This window comes from Suricata suricatta, chromosome 11, assembly GCF_006229205.1.
Source record: "Suricata suricatta isolate VVHF042 chromosome 11, meerkat_22Aug2017_6uvM2_HiC, whole genome shotgun sequence".
NCBI lineage: Eukaryota > Metazoa > Chordata > Mammalia > Carnivora > Herpestidae > Suricata > Suricata suricatta.
In genome coordinates this window covers 90820158-90842431 of record NC_043710.1, presented here as the reverse complement: position 1 = coordinate 90842431, position 22274 = coordinate 90820158, and the positions used below count along the sequence as shown (strand labels likewise).

General features: G+C 46.9%; 1 protein-coding gene across 1 annotated transcript in view; it reads right to left on the bottom strand.

The window, feature by feature from the left end:
* CLMP (CXADR like membrane protein) overlaps positions 1-21499 on the bottom strand; it is a 93438-nt gene extending 71939 nt beyond the window's left edge. The window contains 1 exon segment of the mRNA XM_029914564.1: positions 21399-21499. Within this exon segment, the coding sequence (XP_029770424.1) occupies positions 21399-21480 (82 nt within the window). The 5' untranslated portion in view covers positions 21481-21499.
* Between the last annotated feature and the right edge of the window lie 775 nt (positions 21500-22274).

Genomic DNA, 22274 nt, shown 5'->3' with positions numbered 1-22274 from the left:
CATAAAGACACATTTATTACAACAAATTGTGTCTGCTCACATGGAGGCATGGGCAAAAGTTTCTGGGAGCAGTCATCAGCAACCAGTTCTACTTGGAACTGAGGGTAAAATTTCACCCGAGAGGCTCACCTCTGACCTTGGCCATAAAAGTTAAGTAAGACTGTCCCAGGTGAAGAAGAAGGGGAGAGGGTGCTCCTTTTTTTTTTTTTTTTTTTTTTTTTTTTAGAGAGAGCGAGCCAGTGAGCAAGAGAGCAAGCATGGGCGGGGGAGTGGGACAGAGGGTGAGGGAGAGAGTGACAGAATCTCACGCAGGCTCCATGCTCAGCATGGAGCTCCACTTGGGGCTCAATCCCACAACCCTGGGATTATGACCCGAGTTGAAATCAAGAGTCAGACGCCCAACCAACTGAGCCACCCAGTGCCCCAGGAGGGGAAAGGGTGTTCTAAGCAGAGGGAAGACTGTGCATGAAGACCGGAAGATCTAAAAGGGTCTGCCCCATGAGGAAGAGCAAATCACATGAAGGAGTCTGAACCCTGTCTTCTAGTCTAGACGCACAGGCAGCTGAAGCCCGTGTTAAGCCAAAGAATCAGCTTCCAGTCATAGAAAGGAATCCTGGAGACAGTTCAGGCTGGGCTGGGAAGGGAGCCGGAAGAGAAGAGGAAGGGTCCCTGGGAGCCTCCCGTGTTTATTCCAGAAAAAGAGAAAGCCATTTAAGGAGGGGTGGCACTTAGATAGTTAGGCCATTGCTAAAGCAACATTTAAAAAAATAAGTTATGCCTACTTATTATACAAAACGTGGCCAATAAGGTCAAAAATAATGAAGAAAATGGCTATCACCAGTAAAACTTCCTGATAGCCTTTTTTCTGTGCCATTTATATGTACATAAATTAGTATGTCCAATTCTGTTGCATTTTCATTAGTCAACAGGACATCATAAGTGTTACTCAAGTCATGAAAAGTCTTTGTTATGTCTTGCTAACAGCATTTTATTCCACTGTATGGATTCATGAACATAATTTACTTAGCCATGATCCTATTTGGGAACATTTAGTTTGTGCTAGTGTTTTGTTTTGGTTTCGTTTGGTTTTAAGTTTATTTATTTTGAGATGGTGAATGCAAGCAGGGGAGAGGCAGAGAGAGGGAGAGAGAGAGAGAGAGAAAATCCCAAGCAGGCTCTTTAATGTCAGCACAGAGCCTGACATGGGGCTTGAACTCATGAATCCTGAGATCCGACCTGAGCCCAAATCAAAAGGCAGACACTTAACTGCCTGAGCCACCCAGGTGCCCCTGTGCTAGTGTTTTTACTGCGTTACATTTTTGTACATAAACCTAGGACATTCTGTTAATCTCTTCAGCATAGGTTCCCCACAATGGCATTACTGGGCCAAGACTATGAGTGTTTTTAAAATGCCTGAAGCAGAGGCGTGTGGCTGCCTCAGTCGGTAGAGCATGCAACTCTTGACCTTAGGGTTGTGAGTTCGAGCCCAATGTTGGATGGTGAGATTACTTAAAAGTACAATCTTAAAATTCCCAAAACAGAATCTTAAACTACTCTTTAAAATAGTTTGTGCTATATAGAGAACAAACTGAGGGTTGATGGGGGCAAGGGGGCGAGGGGAAAATGGGTGATGGGCATGGAGGAGGGCACTTGTTGGGATGAGCACTGAGTGCTATATGTAAGCAATGAATCATGGGAATCTACCCCCCAAACCAAGAGCACGCTGTATACACTGTATGTTAGCCAACTTGACAGTAAGTTACATTAAAATAAATAAAATAACAAAAATAAATAAATTTCCATTTTTGGTTAAAAATAAATAAATAGGGGTGCCTGGGTGGCTCAGTTGGTTAAGCCTCTGGCTTCAGCTCAGGTCATGATCTCACGTTTGTGGGTTCGAGGCCCGCATCGGGCTCTGTGCTAACGGCTCAGAGCCTGGAGCCTGCTTCTGATGTTGTGTCTCCCTCTCTCTCTGCCCCTCCCCATCTCATGCTCTGTCTCTCTCTGTATCAAAACTAAATAAAACATTTAAAAAATAATTAAATAAATAGTTTATGCTAATTACACCTCATTAACCATATATGAGCCTTCCTGGAGGGACCTTCTGAAAGCGTCATAATCTTCCTCTTCATTGTTTCGATGACACCTTTCCAGGGTACAGAACATGTCACCCCTTATACCCTTGGGTCCAGACCAGGAGCCTTTCTCTTCTCTTTATCATTTCCTCATAGCTAACACTCTCTTTCCCAGACTTGCCAGGATAATGATCAGTAACAACAGATACGGTTTGCTTTCATCTCTTAGAAAGAACTCATTGCCGGGGTGCCTGGATGCCTTAGCTAGTTGAGTGTCCAACTCTTGATTTCAGCGCAGGTCATGATCCCAGGGTCGTGGGATCAAGACCCACACTGGACTCCACCCTGACCATCTTAAGCCTGCTTAAGATTTTCTCTCTGTCTCCTTCTGCCCCTCTCCCCTGCTCGCTCTCTCTCTCTCTCTCTCTCTCTCTCTCTCTCTGTCTCTATAATAAAAATTAAAAAAGAAAGAAAGAAGAAGAAACTCATTTCAGGGATGGGATGGCAGGTCCTGGAGTGACCTCACTCCCAAGTGAGCCACATGTCATTAATGCTTGAAACAGCAGCACTGGCATTAGTCAGAGCATAAGCAATTGTTCACAGTCCAGGACTGCTTTTTTATGGCTGAAGCCACTGCACAGCCTGGATTTCTGGAAGATTCCCTGTCCTGGTACTGCTAAAGTATTCTTACGCTAGTCAGACCACAAACTTGCTCATGTTTGTGAAGCAGTCTGGAATGAATACATTCATGGCCACATGCAGATGTGAGCTGCCACGTCTCTCTGCGCGTGCCAGATGGAAGTCTGTGCCTAATAACCACAAGGGAATGACTGCACAGTGCCTGGCTCATTACAAACATTTTAATGTATGTGATCTCATCTCAAGAGCTGGTGTGGTTAGGGAAGAGAGCACAGGCTTTGCAACAAGATATGTAGGGGGTTGTGACTTTGGTCAAGTTCTTCCATCTCTAAAGAGAGCCTTGCCTTCCTCCTTTGTGAAATGGGAGGTTGTCTCCTCATTCGGCAGATAAGGAAACTGAGCCTCGGTGACAAGTGACATAGCTGATAGAAAAATGGAGCTCTCCAGGGCTCCCTACCTCCCTTTTGATTTTAAAAATTCCAGCTCTGAGTCTAAACTTCTGCGAACCTTAAGCTTTCTACCTGACAGAGAGGCCAGGACTTCCCTTCAGAGTAAGCTCTCCTTGCGCATACTTAAATGTTTTTCTTACTACAATATGCTTCCTCGTATCGCCCTCCAAATCCAGTTCGTTGGGAGGAGGAGGGAGTTTGAACATTTTTTTCCGCATGTAATAGGAAGGTCTGACTATGGCCTTCTTCTTATTCAGGGAAACTAAACAGTCCACAGGAAGGGACAACACAAGCAAGGGTCATCTGAATCGGGCTCCTCCCCCACCTGGATCGTAAGGCACCCGAAATGTAATATTTCTCGGCTAGGCCTGACATTGGGTCTCTTTGAGCTGATTTATTAAGTTTGGAAAAATAAATAACCGAGCCTCCCACTTGCTTCCTTCTTTTGAAGACGTGTCTGGTCTCTGGGGAGGCTTCGCCATGTTTGACCTCGCCGGCATGTTCGTTTTCTGAAGAAGGCCCTTGTATCTAGAGGCAGCCTCCTAACGTGCTTTATCTTCTCTTTCTATTTCAGGCCCCATGGATTTCCTTTAATCTCAAAATTAGGAAACACTTGGGTGTTTTTTTTTTTTAATGGTTGTTTAGGGTTATTTAATTCATACCCTGTTACTCAATCTGGCATCCTTTCCCCTGGCCTAAGCCATCTGGTTTGTGTTCATTGTGAAACATGATAATGGGATATTAAGCTTTTGAAAGTTCAGGCAGGAAAAAAGAGTGGGGGAGGCTCTGTCTTGCAAAAGTGGTAGCATTTTCGTCATTTCTCATGACCCGCAAATGTAGTTGGAAGTACTTTAGCTTTGGCTGGATTGTGATTTACTTGGGCCATTTGCATTTGTCGATAAAGGCTCCAAGCTCATGAATCTCTGTTGCAGCTGAAATCAGAACTCAGTGGGTCCCTACAGTAAAGAAAGTTCAGAGGAAGATGTTTATCATCTGGATTCTGCATAAGAAGCTGGTCTGAAGGATCATGTCCTGGCCTCCAGATCAGGTACAGACTTTAAGGTTCACAGAAGTTTTGACTCCTAGGGCTGTGAGCTGTCTCAAAGAAATCTTTTCTCATCTGGTGATTTTCTTTGTTTGTTTTTTTTTTCTTTCCTTTCCTTTAAAAAAAAAGTTTTTGTATTTATTTATTTAAGTAATCTCTACACCCAATGAGGCTTGAACCCTCGATCCCAAGATCAAGAGTCACACACTTGGGGTGCCGGGTGGCTCAGTTGGTTAAGCACCCAACTTTGACTGAGGTCATGATCTCATGGTTTGTGAGTTCGAGCTCCCTGTTGGGCTCTGTGCTGACAGCTCGGAGCCTGGAGCCTGCTTCGGATTCTCTGTCTCCCTCTCTCTCTGCCCCTCCCCTGCTTGCACTCTGTCTCTTCTCTCTCTCTCTCAAAAATAAATAAATATTTTAAAAATTAAAAAAAAAAGAATCACTCTTCCAACAGAGCCAGCCAGGCACCCCTCATTGGTGATTTTCTAAGTCGGGGGTATAAACTAGCACCACTAGTCCATGATGACATTGTCATAACTCCCTAGAGAAGAAAACCTATAAATGATGGACTATATATGATGTAAACTGAAATAATAAATACTTAAATCAGTGCCCATCATATAGTTAGCACTCCGTATGTGTTAGCTGTAGACAGAGAGTTGTTCTTGTGTGGTTGTCTGTTTTTTTGTCAAAATGCCATTTCCTTTTAGGAACAGTTTTAACAGCATAATGGTAGTTGTTCTTTTGTTTAATATTGGTAGTCAGCCATATTTGAAAAGTGGGCCCCACATTTATGTTGGTCCCTCGAAAAGTCCGACAGACACTGATTTCAGCATGCCTATACTTCAGATCAAATTTTGCCTTACCCATAAAGGAATTTCTTTTCAAGTGACCTAAAGGAAACTTAACTGCTCAGGTGGTTCCACATTTGTCCACAAGGACTGGTATCTCCGGACAAGGAATTAGACTGGGGGCTTTTGAGCACCACTGCTCTGTAGACTTCTTTCCAAGGTTGAGATTGACCAAATGGGACCCTAGCTGCTGAGACCCACACCCCCTTGCTCAGAACTGTTTTCCACCCCTCTACTACCTGTTCTTCTGGGTCATTAGCACCTGCTGGAATCACTGGAAGCAGGAGCTGGTTCTCCCTTGAGAGAGAGCCACACCAGTGACAGCAATGGATTTCCTTCTGTGAGCCAAGCCTGTCTGGGCCAGCCTCACCTTTGCTTAGAATTAACAGTGTAAATGTAAAGAAGACAGAACATGTAGCTCCTTGGCTCTATTTATATCACACGAGTGAGAATCCCCATTTTGGGTGTAATACGTCATGCGTGACATCTGGTGTGAGACACACCAGGGTAACGTTGTTCAGCCCTGAGTCCTAGGAGCCCATTGCAGAGCAGCACAGCTGTTCCTGGAGGTTGAGGACAGGTGCGCCATTCATTCATTTGTTCAACAAGCATGGTTGAGTACTATGGGTTAGACCCTGCAGGGGACATGAAGATAGATCAAACCAGGATCGTGCCTTCAGAGAGCTCACAGTCAAGAAGATGTGTGCGTGAACTATTGTATTTCAGAAGGTGGGAGGTGCTTGCTGACATAATGGAAAGTTTGTGGCAGTTTATTTTTTTTAAATGTTTTATTTATTTTTGATACAGAGAGAGACAGAGCATGAGAGGGGGAGGGGCAGAAAGAGAGAAGGAGACACAGAAGCGGAAGCAGGCTCCAGGCTCTGAGCTAGCTGTCAGCACAGAGCCTGACGCAGGGCTCGAACCCACGAACGTGAGATCTGACCTGAGCCAAAGTTGGAGGCTTAACCGACTGAGCCACCCAGGCGCCCCAGTTTGTGGCAGTTTAGAGCAGACAGAGATGACCTCAACTGAGGGGAACAAGGACGCTCTTAAGGTAAAGATGGTATTCAGGCTGTTTCAGCCATCCTATAGTAAGCTTCTGTCTTTGTGTTCAGAGCTCTTCCCTGAAAGTCCTCACTGCTTTGGGTGTTTTGCTCCCTTTCATGCGGCGTGTGTTGGGGGTGGGGGTTCAGGAGGCAAGGACATGGGCTGGGAAGATGGGAGGTAGGCACAGCCCCTGTGGTGCCTGTCTTCTGGGTCTCCTCTTGGGAGGTTCTGGTGGGTCATCTCATTCTTTCTGAATTGAGAACTGTGAAGTTTGAGGCTTGATCTGGAAGATCAGCCTGACAGGATTCCATTTTACTTAATTTTTCAGCCCCAAGAACTTGATGGTTAAGTTATTCTTGAATCCAAATGGAAAGTGTATGGGAATCTAGAGAAGCCAAACAGGGATGGAAATGTGGGCTCTGGATCAAAATAAATCAGAAAACTGAAAGATAGCACGGAAATCTAAGAGGCTGAAGGGCCCTACCCTGTCTGGGTCATCTGAGTCTACAACTTCCCCATCTTTCTAGGGACTGGAGATGGGCTTTCATCTTCCCTGGGTCCTTCTACTGCCCACTCCCACAAAGAGGATCACAATCTCAAAAATTCATTAATAGGGCTGCTATCCTTTTGGATTTATGACATATATTTAAAATATCTTGATTATAGGGGCACCTGGGTGGCTCAGTCTGTTGAGCATCTGACTCTTGATTTCGGCTCAGGTCATGATCTCACGGTTCATGGGATGGATCTCGCACCAGGCTCTGTGCTGATAGAGTGGAGCCTGCTTGGGAATCTCTCTCTCTCTCAAAATAAAATAAATAAATAAATATCTTGGTCATGCTGATGGTTTCATGGGCATATATGCACGCCCAAACCTAACAAACTATATATTTGAAATATGCATGGTTTGTTGTGTGTCCATTATATCTCAATAATCGATGCTGTGGGTTGTTGTTTTTTTAAGTACTTAGAATTGCTGTCAAATAACTTCCCCAGACCAACGCCTTCAATAACTCAAGACCCCACTCTCCTGCACAGATCAGGCTCCCCTGAAGTCAGTCTGTGGCGGGGGGACATGCATCCCAACACGATGCAGAAAGTTACAATGGGAGGGCAGCCAAATGTGCGTCATTTCCTACTCGGATCCCCACTGTCCTCATTCCACCCAGCATTCTCCCTCATTTTCACAGTCCGGGATACCCCAGGCTCAAATCCTGGCTTGGCGACACTCACTAATTGAGTGACACTGAATCTGGGTTTCAGCATTTCATGCATCTATAACATTGGAGACATCTTAGGGCTCCTGTGGAGATTAATTCAGTCTACATATTGTGTGTCTGGCACATCTCATGGCTTCAGTTAATGATGGTGAGGCCGATGACGATGATAACTAGGGGGAACAGTTCAGAAACCAGGGGTTTGGTTCCAAAAGAGAAGAGCAGGATGGGAGGCACACATGTAAGCACTTCCTTCACTTATTCACAGGGCTTTGGGATAGAAGGAAGATACATGGCCATACTGTACTAGAAAGGATTTTGTCTGTGTAGCTTATTGGCTGTGCATCTTGGGACAAGTCACTTAAACCCCTCCCTCCTAGCCTCACTTTCTATATTTGTAAACTGGGGACTGAGACTACATATGTCAAGGTGTGGTCATTGGGCACACCTGTAGGAAAATATCTACCACAGCACCCATCATAAAGTGGAAGGTCCTTGGAACACCCGGGTGGCTCAGGAGGGTAAGTATCCGACTCTTGGTTTTGGTTCAGGTCATGATCTCATGGTTCGTGAGTTCAAGCTTTGCATCACAGAGCCTGCCTGGGATCCTCTGTCTCTTCCGCCCCCCTCTCTGCCCTCTTCCACCTTTCAAAATAAATAAATAAACATTTTTTAAAACACGTAGGGTGCTTGACTTGCAAGGCAATTGTGACAATTAACCTTTGTAGCCTCAGTTGGGGGCAATTTCTGGGACAGGTGACTCCGGTTGAGAGTGGAATGTCCGTCCCAGGGGTAAGAGGTGTCTCAGAGTGGAGGCATTTGTAAGGACTGGGCTTCCTGTTTGCTCCGATGAAGGACAGAGGATCATCTTTGCAATCTCTAGTTCAGGTGGCTATATTCCTGCAAACAGTCTTTAAAGATCTGTATATGCTTCCAGATCCCTGGGGTTGCGAGCTATTGAAAGACCCTGGAGCTAGAGGTAGGGACACTGGGCTGGAGTCCCCGCTCTGCTACTAACTATGCATATGATCTGAGGAAAGGCACCCAACATCCGTAAGCCTCAGTTTCTTTCCCTCCATTGCTCCCTTCCTTCCTGAGCAGTATTTCCCACGGACCAGCAGCACTGGCTGGGAACTTGGAAACAGAATCTGAGCCCCATCCCCCACCCCCAGATCTACTAAATCAGAGTTGCATTTTAACAAGATCCCCGGGTGATTCATAAGCACCTTAAACTCTGAGAAACACTGGCTTAGAGGACTTGAATAGGACTTGAGTTTATAGCATCAGCTCTGCAGTCAGACTGCCTGGGTCCAGCTCCTAACTTCATGCCTTACTAGCTCTGTAGCCTTAAGCAAGGGCTCAACCTCTGGAGCGGTCCACGTTCTCCTCTGTAAAACGGGATCTTGGTAGTACCTATTCAGTAGAGTTGCCATGAAGATAAAATGAAAGAATGCATACGATGATCTTTGTATATACTAAGGCCCCATAAATGATTTTTGTCATCTATGGACTTTGTCGCAATGCATGTCACGCAGGAAAGAGCAAGCGTGTTTATTTGTCACCTCTTTACTGGGCATCTAGCTCTGTGTCAGGCACTGTTCTTAGCACTGAGGACACAGAATGATAACAGGCAAAGTCCAGACTCACATAGAAATGAACAATAGACAAGTGCGTGCATGGAGGGAAATGAATACTTCAGACTGTGATAAATGTGAGGGAGAAAATACAGCAGGGTAATGTGAGAGTGAGCAGGCAGAACTCTGGTTAGACTGGGAGGCTGGGTGGGGCTCACTGAGGCAATATTTGCAATGAAACCTGGAAGGCAAGGAGCCAGCTTTGCAAAAATCAGGGGGAAAGAGCATTCCTGGGGGAGGGAAAAACAATGCAAGGACCTTGAGCCCTGGAGGGACTTTGGTCTCTTGGGGACAGAAGTCTGAGCAGGATCAGACTGTTTGGGGTCCATTCTAGTGCAAGGGAAAGCAGTGGGGGCCCAGCTGGGGCAGCAGCAGGGGAACCTGGGGTGCGGGGCTGAGGGGCAGGTAAGAACCACAGGGATTGCCTGGGGCTTGGGCATCCCACAAAGGAATACCGCAGAGCCTTCCATCTGCAGAAGGGTGGAGAAATTCTCCATTAAAATCTCCCTGCTTGCAGGGTGAAAACAGAGGCTCAAGAGTGAGTTGCTCAAGGTCACTGCTCAACACCTCCTGAGGAAGGCCCCCAAAGTAGCCTATAAAGTACAAATGAGTGTTATTTCCAGAGTCAGATGGAACTAGCTCACATTGTCTCTGCCCCTCATCTCCTGCCCTTTCCCCCTCTCTTCCTCTGCTCCAGGCTCTGCTTTTCCGGCCTCCAGCCCCTCCCTGGTCCCAGATAAAATGCTTTCAAGTTGTCCTGTATCCACCTCGCATTGCACACATTCTTGCTCCACTGTTGGTGAAGGAAACCTTCACACCTTAACGACTACCCTTTCCCAAAACTCCCAGCCACTTCCTGTCCGCACCAAACACTTTGGCGTTTTATTACACTCTATCCAACCTCTTTCACCATTTCCTTCTCTTTGGCCTGTCGGGGCCGCCCACCAGACTCCGATGAGTGGGGTCTTGGGTCAAGTACGGGTCCACCTCCACCCATGGAACCAAGCACATGGGGCTGCTTCACAATGGAAATCTGTATCTTCTTTTATCTTTTTTTTTTTATTTCTTAAATTGTTTTTATTATTTATTTTTGAGAGACAGAGAGAGCAAGAGAGCAAGTGGGAGAGGTGTAGAGAGAGAGGGAGACACAGAATCTGAAGCAGGCTCCATGCTCTGACCTGTCAGCACAGAGCCCGAAGCGGGGCTTGAACTCAAGGACCATGAGATCATGACCTAAGCCGAAGATGGCCGCTCAACAGACTGAGCCACCCAGGCGCCCCTATATATTCTTTTAAAATCCACCCCCAACCAAGCCCTTTGAGATCCCAAGGAAGACAACAAGCACAGAAGACACTGTGACAAAACCAACCAACCTAGGTCACAGACCTCTCCCCATATTGTAAGAGAAGTGATGGTTTGATTTCTTGGTGTCAGAGCGGGTTGAGTATCACAGCAGAAATCGGCTCTGTCTGAAACCACTCTCCCTGAACAGATGAACACATTCATCTCCAGGCCTGCCTGTCACCCCGTCCCTGGGGCGGCCCTTATTTCAGAGTCCCTCCCGGGCATGTGACTAGGAAGAGAGGGAAAGTTGACAAATGTGGGTTATGCTTCTTTTAGTCTGAGGCCACTCTGCCAGCCCGGAAATATCAATGTCTCTTCCTACGTCACCTGGTGCCTAGGATTTTAAAGTCTTACAGGTTTGGGAGCCCGAAGGGTAGCAGAAGAGAACACGCCACCACCATCAGGGAAAGGACTGGAACCAAGGCTTTGATCCAGGTTTACTTTGAGAAAAGCCATGGTCCAGAGAAGCCGTTGAGACCCAGGGGGAGCTGACAATCCCTTCATCTCCTGGCATACAGGTTCAATCACTTGCTTGCAAAGCCAGCTCTGGTGACATGGAGCCTGGCACCAAAAAGGGAAACTCGCAGGTTCAGAATACTGCTTTGACAGCCTCATTGTTCCTTCAGTAAATAAGTACTGAGTGTCTGCTCCTTGCCACACAGAGCTCTGTTATATGTTCTCTGTCCCCCTGTGCTTTTATTTCACATGTCTGAGTCCCTGGCCTTGGGGGCGTAGCCTGCTGCTGCCATTGCATGAATTCTGGTTAATGTGCTGCTTACTACCCATGGTGCCGGCCACGCGGAGTCAAAGGGAAGGCGAATCCAAGAAAGTTCAGAGCCTTTTTAAGAGCATCATTTCACAGAAAAGTGGGACCGTGTATCATGTCAGGCCCATAGAGCACCTAGACACTCTCTGACCTTCTACGTACCCCAACTGGGTCACATATGGGACCCCTGACTCCATTCCTCCTCAGCCTAGAGGCCTAAGTCTTGTGTGTTTAACACACATCAGTTGAGGTCACGGCCAAGCTTTTCCCAGATCAGATCATTCAGGTATGAATCTGTCATTTCCCCAACTCCCGTCCAAGGGGCCTTAGATCCCGCTCCCTGTAGCTTCTCGGATGTTTCTCATGTTCGGTGGGGATCTTGCACAAATCTTGCAGAGTCTAGTTCAGTGGAGCCTGAGATTCTGCCTGTCTCACCAACTCCCTGTGATACCGCTGCTGCTGGTGTGAGGACCACACTTTGAGTAGCGAGATGGTTGACCAGTAGCATAGTTTTCTCTGGACGGTTTTGGTTTTCGCGCTGAAAATCCTGTGTTCCACTTCCTGAGACACCCATCGGTCCTGGGCAAATCAACAGGGCCTGTCACCATTTGTATGAAATCTCAAACCTTCTGGAGTAGAGAGCAGCCATATTTGGCAAGGATCTTTCATTCATCACCCGCTCAGTGAGCAGCTGTGATGACAGAGGACAGGGCGGGGCAGGCAAGAGGCCAGCTCAGTGCTCTGGGATGCTGCTGTCACTCTGAAGGGGACCCCAGCTCATGGGGAGACGTGACACAAGCAATGGTCCAGGGGCCAGGAGAACTGGCTTCCTGTTCTGGCTCTGCTCCTAACTGGGGAAAATTTCTTAACCTCTCTGATCTGCTTCTATAAAACAGAGGCTAAAAAAAGCCAAAAACAAAAACAAAAACAGGCTGACAATATCTGGCTCAGGATGGTGTTGTGAAGCGCTAACACGTGTGTAAAGACACTCAGCCTGGAAATAAAATAAAATTTAAAAATATCTTGGGGCGCCTGGGTGGCTCAGTTGGTTAAGCGTCCAACTTTGGCTCAGGTCCTGATCTCACAGTTTGTGGGTTCGAGCCCCGCATCATGCTCTGTGCTGACAGCTCAGAGCCCGTTTAGATTCTGTGTCTCTCGCTTGCTCTCTCTCTGTCTCCCCACCCCCACTCATGCTCTATCTCTGTCTCAAAAATAAATAAACATTTAAAAAATTAAATTAAATTAAATAAAAAATACCGTGAAGATGCCAACCGTGAAGATGCCACCCATGTTTTCTGTGTTCATTGGCTGACTAGCGTTTCCTCTGTTTGTCCTACCTTGGTGACACCACACTTGGTAGTGATGTGCAGGGTAAATCCGCCAGCACGGAAGAGAAAGGGAAGAAGGGGAAGAGGACTTTTAACTCGCTGTGCCCACGGAGGGGCCATTCACCCCCAGAGGGCCCAAAGAGGGCCAGGGAATGAGTCGGTCAGCATGGCTGGGCTGGCCTTCTCCACTAATGAGGCTAAAAGTTCAGATTATGCTAGAAGGGAAAGACTCATGTTTCCCAAATTATTACAGTCCATGGAAAATAAGTGACCAGAGTGTGAATGGGCTGAACAACCACAGGCTCCCCACCGCCGGGTAGAGAGCAGAAGGTTTTTGGGGTGTCGAGCCACTTCCTGCCTATGAACCTGCTCACTGCACAGCCTGGACCATCCCCTGACAGTGAGAGGGTGTAGGTCCTGTTCTAGGAGCAGCTAAGTGTGGCTGGCCTCCTGGGGGTAGGATTTTGAGGCATGATGGACAGACTGCTCTACCTGCAAATCTTTCCACCATCTTCTGTTTTGCCTCAGATTACCATTTCCACCTTGGGGTCTTTTCAATGATAAAGAATCCTCATTAAAGATACTCTAGGAAGGGCCACCCAGGTGGCTCAGTCAATTAGGAATCTCGCTCCTGATTTTTTGGCTCAGGTCATGATTTTGCAGTTCGTGAGTTCGAGCCCTGCATCGAGCTCTGGTGCTGATAGCGCAGAGCCAGTTTTGGATTCTCTGTCTCCTTCTCTCTCCCTGCCCCTCTCCTGCTCACCTTCTCCCTGACCCCTGTCTCTCAAAATAAATCTTAAAAACTTAAAAAAAAAAAAGATAGGTTAGGAAGCGATCACATCTTTATTTTCATAAGCTTATACTTTATATTCACAACTTTTTCATAAGTTTGTTCATTTGTTTCACTCATTCGTCCATTTCCCACGTATCTCGGGAGTGCCAGCCACTGGACCTGGTATTACAGACAGTAGGGTACTGTCCCCTGCTCACAATCACTCAGCACCGACAGAGAACCCCAGACTACCGTATGATGTGGTGTAACCATCCCAGCGACAGGAACAAGGTGTTGTGGGAGACAGACGGGCCGCCCCCTCTGCCTGGAAGAGTCGGGGACGCCTTCAAGGATGAGATGATGGTGGAGCCTGTGATCTAGAAGTGCAGGTGGGCACCGATCAGGTGAAGTGGTGACAGGCAGCCAGGCCAAGGGGAATGTGTGGCCAATAGGGCAGACTGGGTCACAGCCACCATTAGCTTAGGGTCCACCGGGAGCAGAACCTTTTGGGACGGGTTCTGTGCAGACATATGGGAGTGAGTCTGAAGATGTGGGACTGAGGACAGGAAGGAAAAGAGGCGCACGTGAAAGATGAGCTTCACAGAGGTCATACGTGTGTTCTCTTTCTCTATTGTTTCTGTCCTCGCCTCTGTCTGTCTCTGTCTCTGCGTGTGCGTCTGTATCTCTTTCTGTTTCCATCTTCTTTCTGTCTTTGTCTCTCTGCCTCCATATCTTCTGTGTCTGCCCATCTCTGTCTGTCTTCTTTCTGTCTGTCTGTGTCTCTGCCTGTATGTCTCTATTTCTCTCTCTGTCTCTCTGTCCATCTCTTTCTATTTCTCAGTCTTCTTCTGTTTTGTTGTTGTTTCTGTTTTTAATTAAAAAAATTTTTTTAATGTTTCTTATTTATTTTTGAAAGACAGAGAGACAGCACAAGCAGGGGAAGGTCAGAGAGAGAGGTGGACACAGAATCTGAAGCAGGCTCCAGGTTCTGAGCTAGCTGTCAGCACAGAGCCTGACGCAGGGCTCAAACCCACGAACCGTGAGATTATTACCTGAACCGAAGCTGGACGCTCAACTGACTGAGCCACCCAGGCATTCCATGTTGTTGTTTGTTTCTTCTGAAAGAGAAAGAGTGAGCCTGCATGCTTGAGTGAGCAAGGAAGGGACAGAGAGAGGGAGAGAGAGAATCCCAAGCAGGCTCCGTGAAGCCCGATATGGGGCTTAATCTCATGGTTCATGAGATCATGACCTGAGCCAAAATCAAGAGTTGAAGGTTTAACCAACTAAGCCACTCAAGGCTCCCCTCTCTGTTTTCTTTTTGTCTCTATTTCTCTGTGTGTGTGTCTCTGTTTCTGTCTCCCTCTCTGTCTCGTGTGTGTGCGTGTGTGTGTGTATGTGCGTGCGTGCATGCCTCTCTCTCATTCAGGGCCAGATTTGAGAGGACATACTGGGCCCAAAGAAAGAGGGAGGAGGGCAGGCTAGCGTGGCAGGCCTGCGAGGGACTGGATTCCTCAGGGCTGTGGAAGCGGCGGGGCTCCAGGAACAGGGAGGGAGAGGCAGTGGAGCGGAGAGGGTGGCTTGTGGAGAGGTGGCCCCATTTCTGCCTCTTCTCCGTTGAGGGTGGAGAGGGTAAGGCGGGAGCCTGCTGCACTTGGCCACTGGCCGCAGCAGCCTGGGGGCTGGAACTCCACCAGAGGGAAGCAGATGGAGAGCAGGCCGCGGCTGGGGACCTGGACCCCACCTGCCTGGCCCAAGGATGCGTGGCGAGTGGGAATTCTAGGTCTGCAGAAATCTGGGACACGTGGCTCAGCCCCGTGTAGTGGAGAGGGATGTCACACTCTCTGCTGTTCAGGTCAGTGGAAAAAACAGACATTTTCCTTCTCACCTTGAGGTTTTCCTGTCCTCCCAAATTTAAAAAGGAAATAGAACTCAACACATCTCAAAGGTGGGTGTTGGGCGCTGCAGTCTAATTCTGGTCGGGACAAGAGACAGCCTGGCAAGTGGAGAACGACGGGCTGATGCCGCCTTCGGAGGCCACATCCTCAAAGGCCAGGCACACCTTGGTCCCTGATGGCCTCCGTCTGGGCGTCACTACACGGATGTGATCCACCCATCTCTTCATTCCCATCCTGCCCAGATCAGTGCTGAAGCAGGAGGCAAACCCAGCTCCAATCTGCACAACAGAACCCCTGACCTCTTAAGTCTCACTTTGCTGACCTATGAAATGGGATAATAGGATGCCTCGGTGGCTCAGTCCGTTAAGAGCCTGCCTCTTGACTTCAGCTCAGGTCATGATCTCACAGTTCCTGAGTTCGAGCCCAGTGTCGGGCTCTGTGCTGGCAGTGTGGAGGCTCCTTGGGATTCTCTCTCTCTCTCTCTCTCCCTCTCTCTCTCTGCCCCTCCCTTGCTCGCATTCTCTCTCTTTCAAAATAAAAATAAGAAAAATGAAATGGGAGTGATAATAGCTGCCTCATAGGTTGTTACGAGGATCCAAGAAACCACTCGTATGAAAGTCCCTAGCATAGTGCCTAGTACGTAGTTGATGCTCAGTAAAACACAACTTGACACCAGAAGCAGAAATGAGGCATGCAGTATTCGCCCAGCCAGGACAGCACACATTGGCACAGGCATTCGGGAGCATGTAGCAGAGAAGGCAGAGCCTGGGAAAAGAGGGGCTTCAGACTGAGAGGGAGAGAGAGCATCCCAAGAAATCCATCTCGGCAACCTGCAGACAGGATGCCATGCGGGGTAAGGAAGGGCACCTCTCGCCCAGGGCTAAGTGACACATACGTTCCCCTCCCAGAGCAGCTGCGCACAATTAGCTGGGGCACAGGCGGGGTGTCTGTGCACCTGTTAGGGGTCTTGGAGCAGGGCGACATTCCCCAAAGGACCTCTGGGAACTTGTCTGCGTGGTGAAGGAGCAGCCGTGGCCAGGACTCCACAGGCTGGCCCCGCCGGCCTGGTTTCTGCTGACTTCACGCACAATATCCCCACATCGTCCAAATCCCCATGGGCTGACCCTCTCCCAGCAAGGACAGTCACGGTCATAACCACAGCCATTGGATTACTTTGTACCAAGCAGGGTGCTGAGATTCTTTCAGGTAATGGTCATTACAAACCTATGACATTGTTATTAGGTGCAGCAGCTGAGGGGAAAAGGAAGGTGTAGGTCACATGACCGTGAGGTGGCAGAACATGGCTTCAGAGCTGGGGTCCGAGGAGCCCGGGGCCCCGGCTCTTCCTGAAGTCGCTGCACTGCCGGTCCACACGGACGCCTCCTATGCTTTCCCTGCTCTTCCCTTGAAGAGTGATTGGAAATAATTGGAACTGTCACCGGAAGTAATGAGAAGTGACAGACGCTGGGTTACAGGCTTATTGCTCCAAGTCTGAACAATCCCGACAAACCCCAGCCTAAATTTAAACAATGAAATCACAAAGCAATGTCTCCCCTCTGAAATTTGATTTCCCTGCCTTCCCAACAAGAAAAGTAAGATGCTGATAGGGGCCGAGTCTCTGCTCAGGACAATGGATTTCTTCTGGAACAAAAAGTCCTTCTTGGCTTGATCCTACGTGCTTTCCACGTGGACAAACACCAAATTACAGCCTTGGGTGAACAGCCCACCATTCTTAATGACGAGATCCACATTCATTGATATATTTCTTTTTTTTTTAACACCCCCCAGAGGGATGAGGAACTAGAGGTGGCTACAGTCTGGCAGGCTGTGATGAAGGATGAGACCATAATTCTCAACAGGCAAGGACATCAGGAGGTTCAATCCCTCCAGGAAGCACCTGGCTGAATGCCAAGGACACACACCACTTAAATATCCTTTCTGAAGATGCTGGGGTTGATCCATCAACCCATGAGCTGTTTATTTAGCACCAACCTCATGATGTGCTAGCGCTGTGAGGGACAGAAGAATGGCAGGTCCAGTCCCTGAAGACCTACGTGAGAAGAAATACCCTATTTCCAACAAGACAGCTCATAATTAAGTTCCTTTCCTCCTTGGGGCTCCTAAAAATCTTGGTACTTTCCTCGATGAGCGTCCTTCCATGTATCTGTAATTGTTGATGCAGATGCCGCCCCCACTGGGCTGTGTTCTTAGATGGTAGAAACCATGCCCTTCGCGTGTCTGAGGGTTGAGAGTCCCCTGAATCCATAAGGCGCCTCCCTTCTGCCTCCCTCGCTACCTCGCTTCCGAAAAAACCTCCACTATCCCCCACGGACTGGGGAGCCATTCTGAAGATGGCTGCCCACTTTCTCTTCCCTGCTCCCCTGTGGGCGTGAGGGAAACCACTTTCTCCCCTGCCTTCTACTGAAACAAAGCAGCTTTCAGTCTTATCACCGCCAGACCCTGGCTGATGCTAGACACACGGTGATCTAACTGACCATCGCTAACAAAATAAAGGTTGTTTGACTTCAGCATTCCTTCCCATTTTGATCTATAGGGTGCCAAAGGAAATAAGCTTTTGTTTTTCCAGAATCCAGATACTTAGGAAGTTCAGATAACCAGATTTTTTTTTGTACAGTCTGCAGTCTTTTTTGGAAGGGGAGGTGAAGTCAAAACTGCTGAAAATAGGACTTTAACTAGAAAAGCAACATCTAGGGCAAGTCATACCCAATCATACACCTTCATCACCCAAAGCCACAGGACTGTGTGCTAAGTGGGTAGCTCGTGGTTCTGACCCCAAAGCAGGGCAAGGTCTCCTGAAAACCAACTACCTTGATACTGACTTGAATAACCTTGAATCACTAATTAGAAGAGCTAGTAATCCATGTACGATATACGCAGGAATTCTAAGTTATAAACAATAGTCATTAAGCCAAACAAACCAGATGAACCATGTGAATGGGTGGGGGAAGGGCGTAGGTGATAAATATCCTAACTATATTTCCCACCATGGGATCTGTCTTCTGGCATCCTGTAGATGAACCCTCTGTGTCTTGGGAATACAGTCTTGATTTTAGAGTATTTATGTCCCTCCTGAGAAATGAAAAGCAAATGAGCTTTGGAATTTGAAGTGCTGGGTTGGTATAGTGGCTCAACTGTTTACTAACAGGGTACTCTTGAGAAAGTTACTTCATTTCTCTAAGCCTCCATTTATTTATCTGTAAAATGGCATAATAATGACATTTACCCTCAAAGAGTGACTTAGGGATGAGGTGAAGTATGTTAATATACTTTATAAATTGATGTCTCAAAACAAGGGCAAAACCATGCAAGGAACCCATTAAGCCACATACTTAACAGATCACATTACTATATGTAAATTATACCTTAATTTTAAAAACGGAGGGAAATGCTTAATGCTTGCAAATCGTTTCACACAACAGACCCTCTATAGAGAAGTCTTCTGTGGTGCCCATGCTCAGGATGTGTTGTAGGTAACTCTGCTTAGGATGACGTCGCTGAAGTGAGTATTTCAGTTACAACACTTCCGGGCACAGTTCTCTGACCACCCATCCTGACCTTGAACAATCCTCCCTCCCTCGTTCACAGTGCCACGGTGCAGCTCCATGGTGAAGTCTCTACTGCTTTCTTCCCATTAGGCAGAATGCCCTTCTGGATTTATAATCATATGCAACCAATTGCCATGAGTGGACAGTGCCTGAAAAAATCAGATATGCATGCCAACACCCTTGTGTTCCTAAACACAAGCACATTTAAATCAGCCAGCAAAGTCTCAGAATCAAAAAAAAAAAAAAAAAATCAGAGAAGGTTAGTGGTGTATGGAAACTTGGAGATAACCTTAGTCTAATAATATCATTTCACAGAAGAAGAGACTGAGGGTCAAAGTGGTTGAACTCGTCCAGAATAACCTAGCAAAATTATGAAGGAGCTAGAGCTACTGGTTTTCTAATCTATTCCTTGTACACACACACACACACACACACACACACACACACACAGCCTTTGGGACTATGGATATAATTCTCTTTTTCTGAACACACCAGATATTCTACAAGGCACTGTAGAAGTTTCCAGGATTTCCACTTAAGATGGCTAAATTGGAATGTTACGACATCTGCCCTATTTTTCAGCCAATTTCTCAACACAAAAACCAGTGCCAATTAATCAGCATGTAGCACATTTAACTGAAGAGCAGTTGTGATCTCGGAGCTTAACTACATGAGCTGAATAGGAAGGAGAGACCTTTTCTACTTCAAGAATGTGAGATAGAACAGATTATGGAATCAGGATTCCAGTCTTGGCCTTTCTATGAAGCTAGCTGTTTAACTTTAGCCAAGTCTTTCTGAACTTTGGTTCCCTCTTCATCATAAGAAAAGAAGTAAGTTTAGATCAAGGATTTACTCAGGTCCTGGAGAAGAGTATTAGGACGTCCACAAATTTCTAGAAGTTACAGGCTAAATTCAACGTATATATGGCTTTTTCTTTCCTTTTTCTTTTATTTGTTTAAATGTTTTTATTTTTGAGAGAGAGAGAGAGAGAGAGAGAGAGAGCAGGGGAGGATCAAAGAGAGAGGGAGACACAGAATCCAAAGACAGGCTCCAGGCTCTGAGCTGTCAGCACAGAGCCCGTCACAGGGCTCGGACCTACAAACCATGAGATCATGACCTGAGCCGAAGTCCGAACCAACTGAGCCACCCAGGTGCCCCATATACGGCTTTTTCTAAGAAGTGGTTTCATGGGTTTCATCAGATTTTCAGCGGGGTCTACAATTCCAAATTCTAAGAACCTTTGATTTTTAGATAGTTTTTTAGCTTTTCCCCCAGTTCTGACAATCTTCAACTCTACCTTTGCAGACTGCCTGTCTAGGTCATTGTCATTAGGTTCATTCATGAAATACATTCATGTGTACACTGTCCAGCTGCGCACAAGACAAAAATAGGAGGAGACAAAATATGAGCCCACTAAGAATGTATCATTATTATGACCATCAATTAATGTGGGAAGATGAAGGAAAGGCATGGAACCCTCCTGAGACTTGACATTAAACTACAGACCAATGGACTGCACATTCAAGCTTTCCTCAGACTCATTTTCTGGGACACAGAGTTCATTCTCTCCACACCTTAGCAGAAATTTCAATGAAGAAGTCTATTGTTAATCTGGTACTGATGTACTTGCTATATATAAAGTAAGTTTTTGTAACAAACATATTATCTGGTCCCCGTCCATGTAATGTTCTGTGTATAATCTTTTTAAAGTAGTACTGGTCTCATTCGCATCAATGGACAAGAAAACACAAAGCCAAGCTGAGTTAACACTGGGCTCCTCACAACTGTGTCATTCCACAATCAGAGCAATAATCCTCCAATCTTTCACCTCTCTTGATCTTAAGTGTTCCCAAAATCCAATTATCTTAACAAATAGTCCACAGCTTTCAGTCTATGCAAGGTACTGAAAGGGGTACATAGATAAAGGAGACACAGTACCTGTCTGCAGGGAGCTTACACTTTCACAGGGGCAAAGACAAGCATCCAGATCACTGTCATGCCAAACAGCATAACAGAAAGCTTACTGTGATTCAAAAGGAGAGGATATCCAGTTGGGGAAATCATGGGAGAGCATATGGAGGCAGTGGTCTTGGGGGTAAGATTTGGAGGGTGAACAAGATTTTGATCTGCCGGGGTCAGGGAAGAGTAAGATGGCATCTCTGGTGGAGGGATTATCATAGACCAAAAGCATAGAAACAGAAAGAAGCATGGGGCATGTGCAGGGCACAGGAAATAATCCAGACTCCCCGCAGAGTTGCCTGGGGTGGAAAGAAAGGAGTTGTGAATGACACAATGAAAAATCTTTGAATGAGGATGGTGGTGGTACTCAATGTTACAAGCAATGGAGATTTCCAAAGGTTTATGGAGGAAGGGAGTAAAATCATAGAATTATAGGAATTTTGATTTAAAGATCTCTTTACCCCTGTTTTAGGGACAAGAGAGGCAGAACAAGAACCCAGTGGGCTTGCCAGATTCCCAAGTCCAAATTCTTTGCATGCTACCAGCTGTCTCACAAGGTCGCTCTGGTAGCAGTATGTAGGGTGGAGAAGAGAGAGAGTTCAGGCAGGAGACCAATATGGCAGCCATTACAGGAATCCAAGTGAGAATTTAAGGTGAAAAAAAGAGGATCTGAGCATCAGGGGAGGAGGGTGGTCAGAGGAGGGACTGGGGCTAGGGGAGTCCATGAAATATCCCTTTTCTCTCCCCCAAGGAACTCAAAACATGATTTGTTCATTCACATCAGAGGGGTGTGCCACCTGATTTCACTCACTGGCACGTCCAGAGTCAACGGGTTCATCCTTCTTCAGCTTCTGAACTCTTAGCCCTCCTGACTCCCCTCCAGTACTGTGCATTCTCTAGAGAAAAGAGGCCAGAAATCACGCCAGCAGTGATCATAAGCAGCACTGGAACTGTTCCTTTAAGGGACCAGTAGATGACTTTAGGATTCAGGCAATTCTGAGGGTTTTCTTTCTGGCTTTGCTAGAGTGCCAGGCCCAAAACCACTTAGCAAAGGAGGTTCTTCCAGCCCACAGGAGTGTTCCCTAGAGGCTTCTGACCCACGCAGGAATGTTAGGCTTAGAGGGGTCCCGTCCAGTGGACCCCTCCCTTCCGTGGCCGGTCTCTGGATCACCAGCATCACCTCAAGTCTCTTGCTTTGTCCCTTGTCCAGACCCTTCAGCTCATCAACCCTGTGACTTCTTACTTGAACCGGGACATCAGGCGTCTGAGTATGTCTGACCAAGAACATAGGTGTGACAAAAGCTGAATAGTTAGTGCGAATGGCAGACATCCAGCTGTGCAGAATGCTAAGTCTCTAGCCTACTTTCCCCCTCCTACATTGGCCTTTCATTTGCACTAATTTTATAAGGAGAGAAGCAACAAAGGAATCATGAGAGGCAGCTTGTAGGATAAAGAGAGAATCAACCCCACGGATTATTTTCTTACCAGAGGAATGGCCACACATAACAGGCACACAGTCAAGAGGGGACAGTGATGCTTGTCTTATTATATTAGTTCCACTTTCTCATGAACTAAGGGGATGACCATCATTGAGACCAGCCAATCGGCCTGACTTGCCACGGTAAACTGTGCCCACACAGCACTGGTACAGCGCAGGTGTTCAGACACGCTTCGCTTAGTTTTCTCT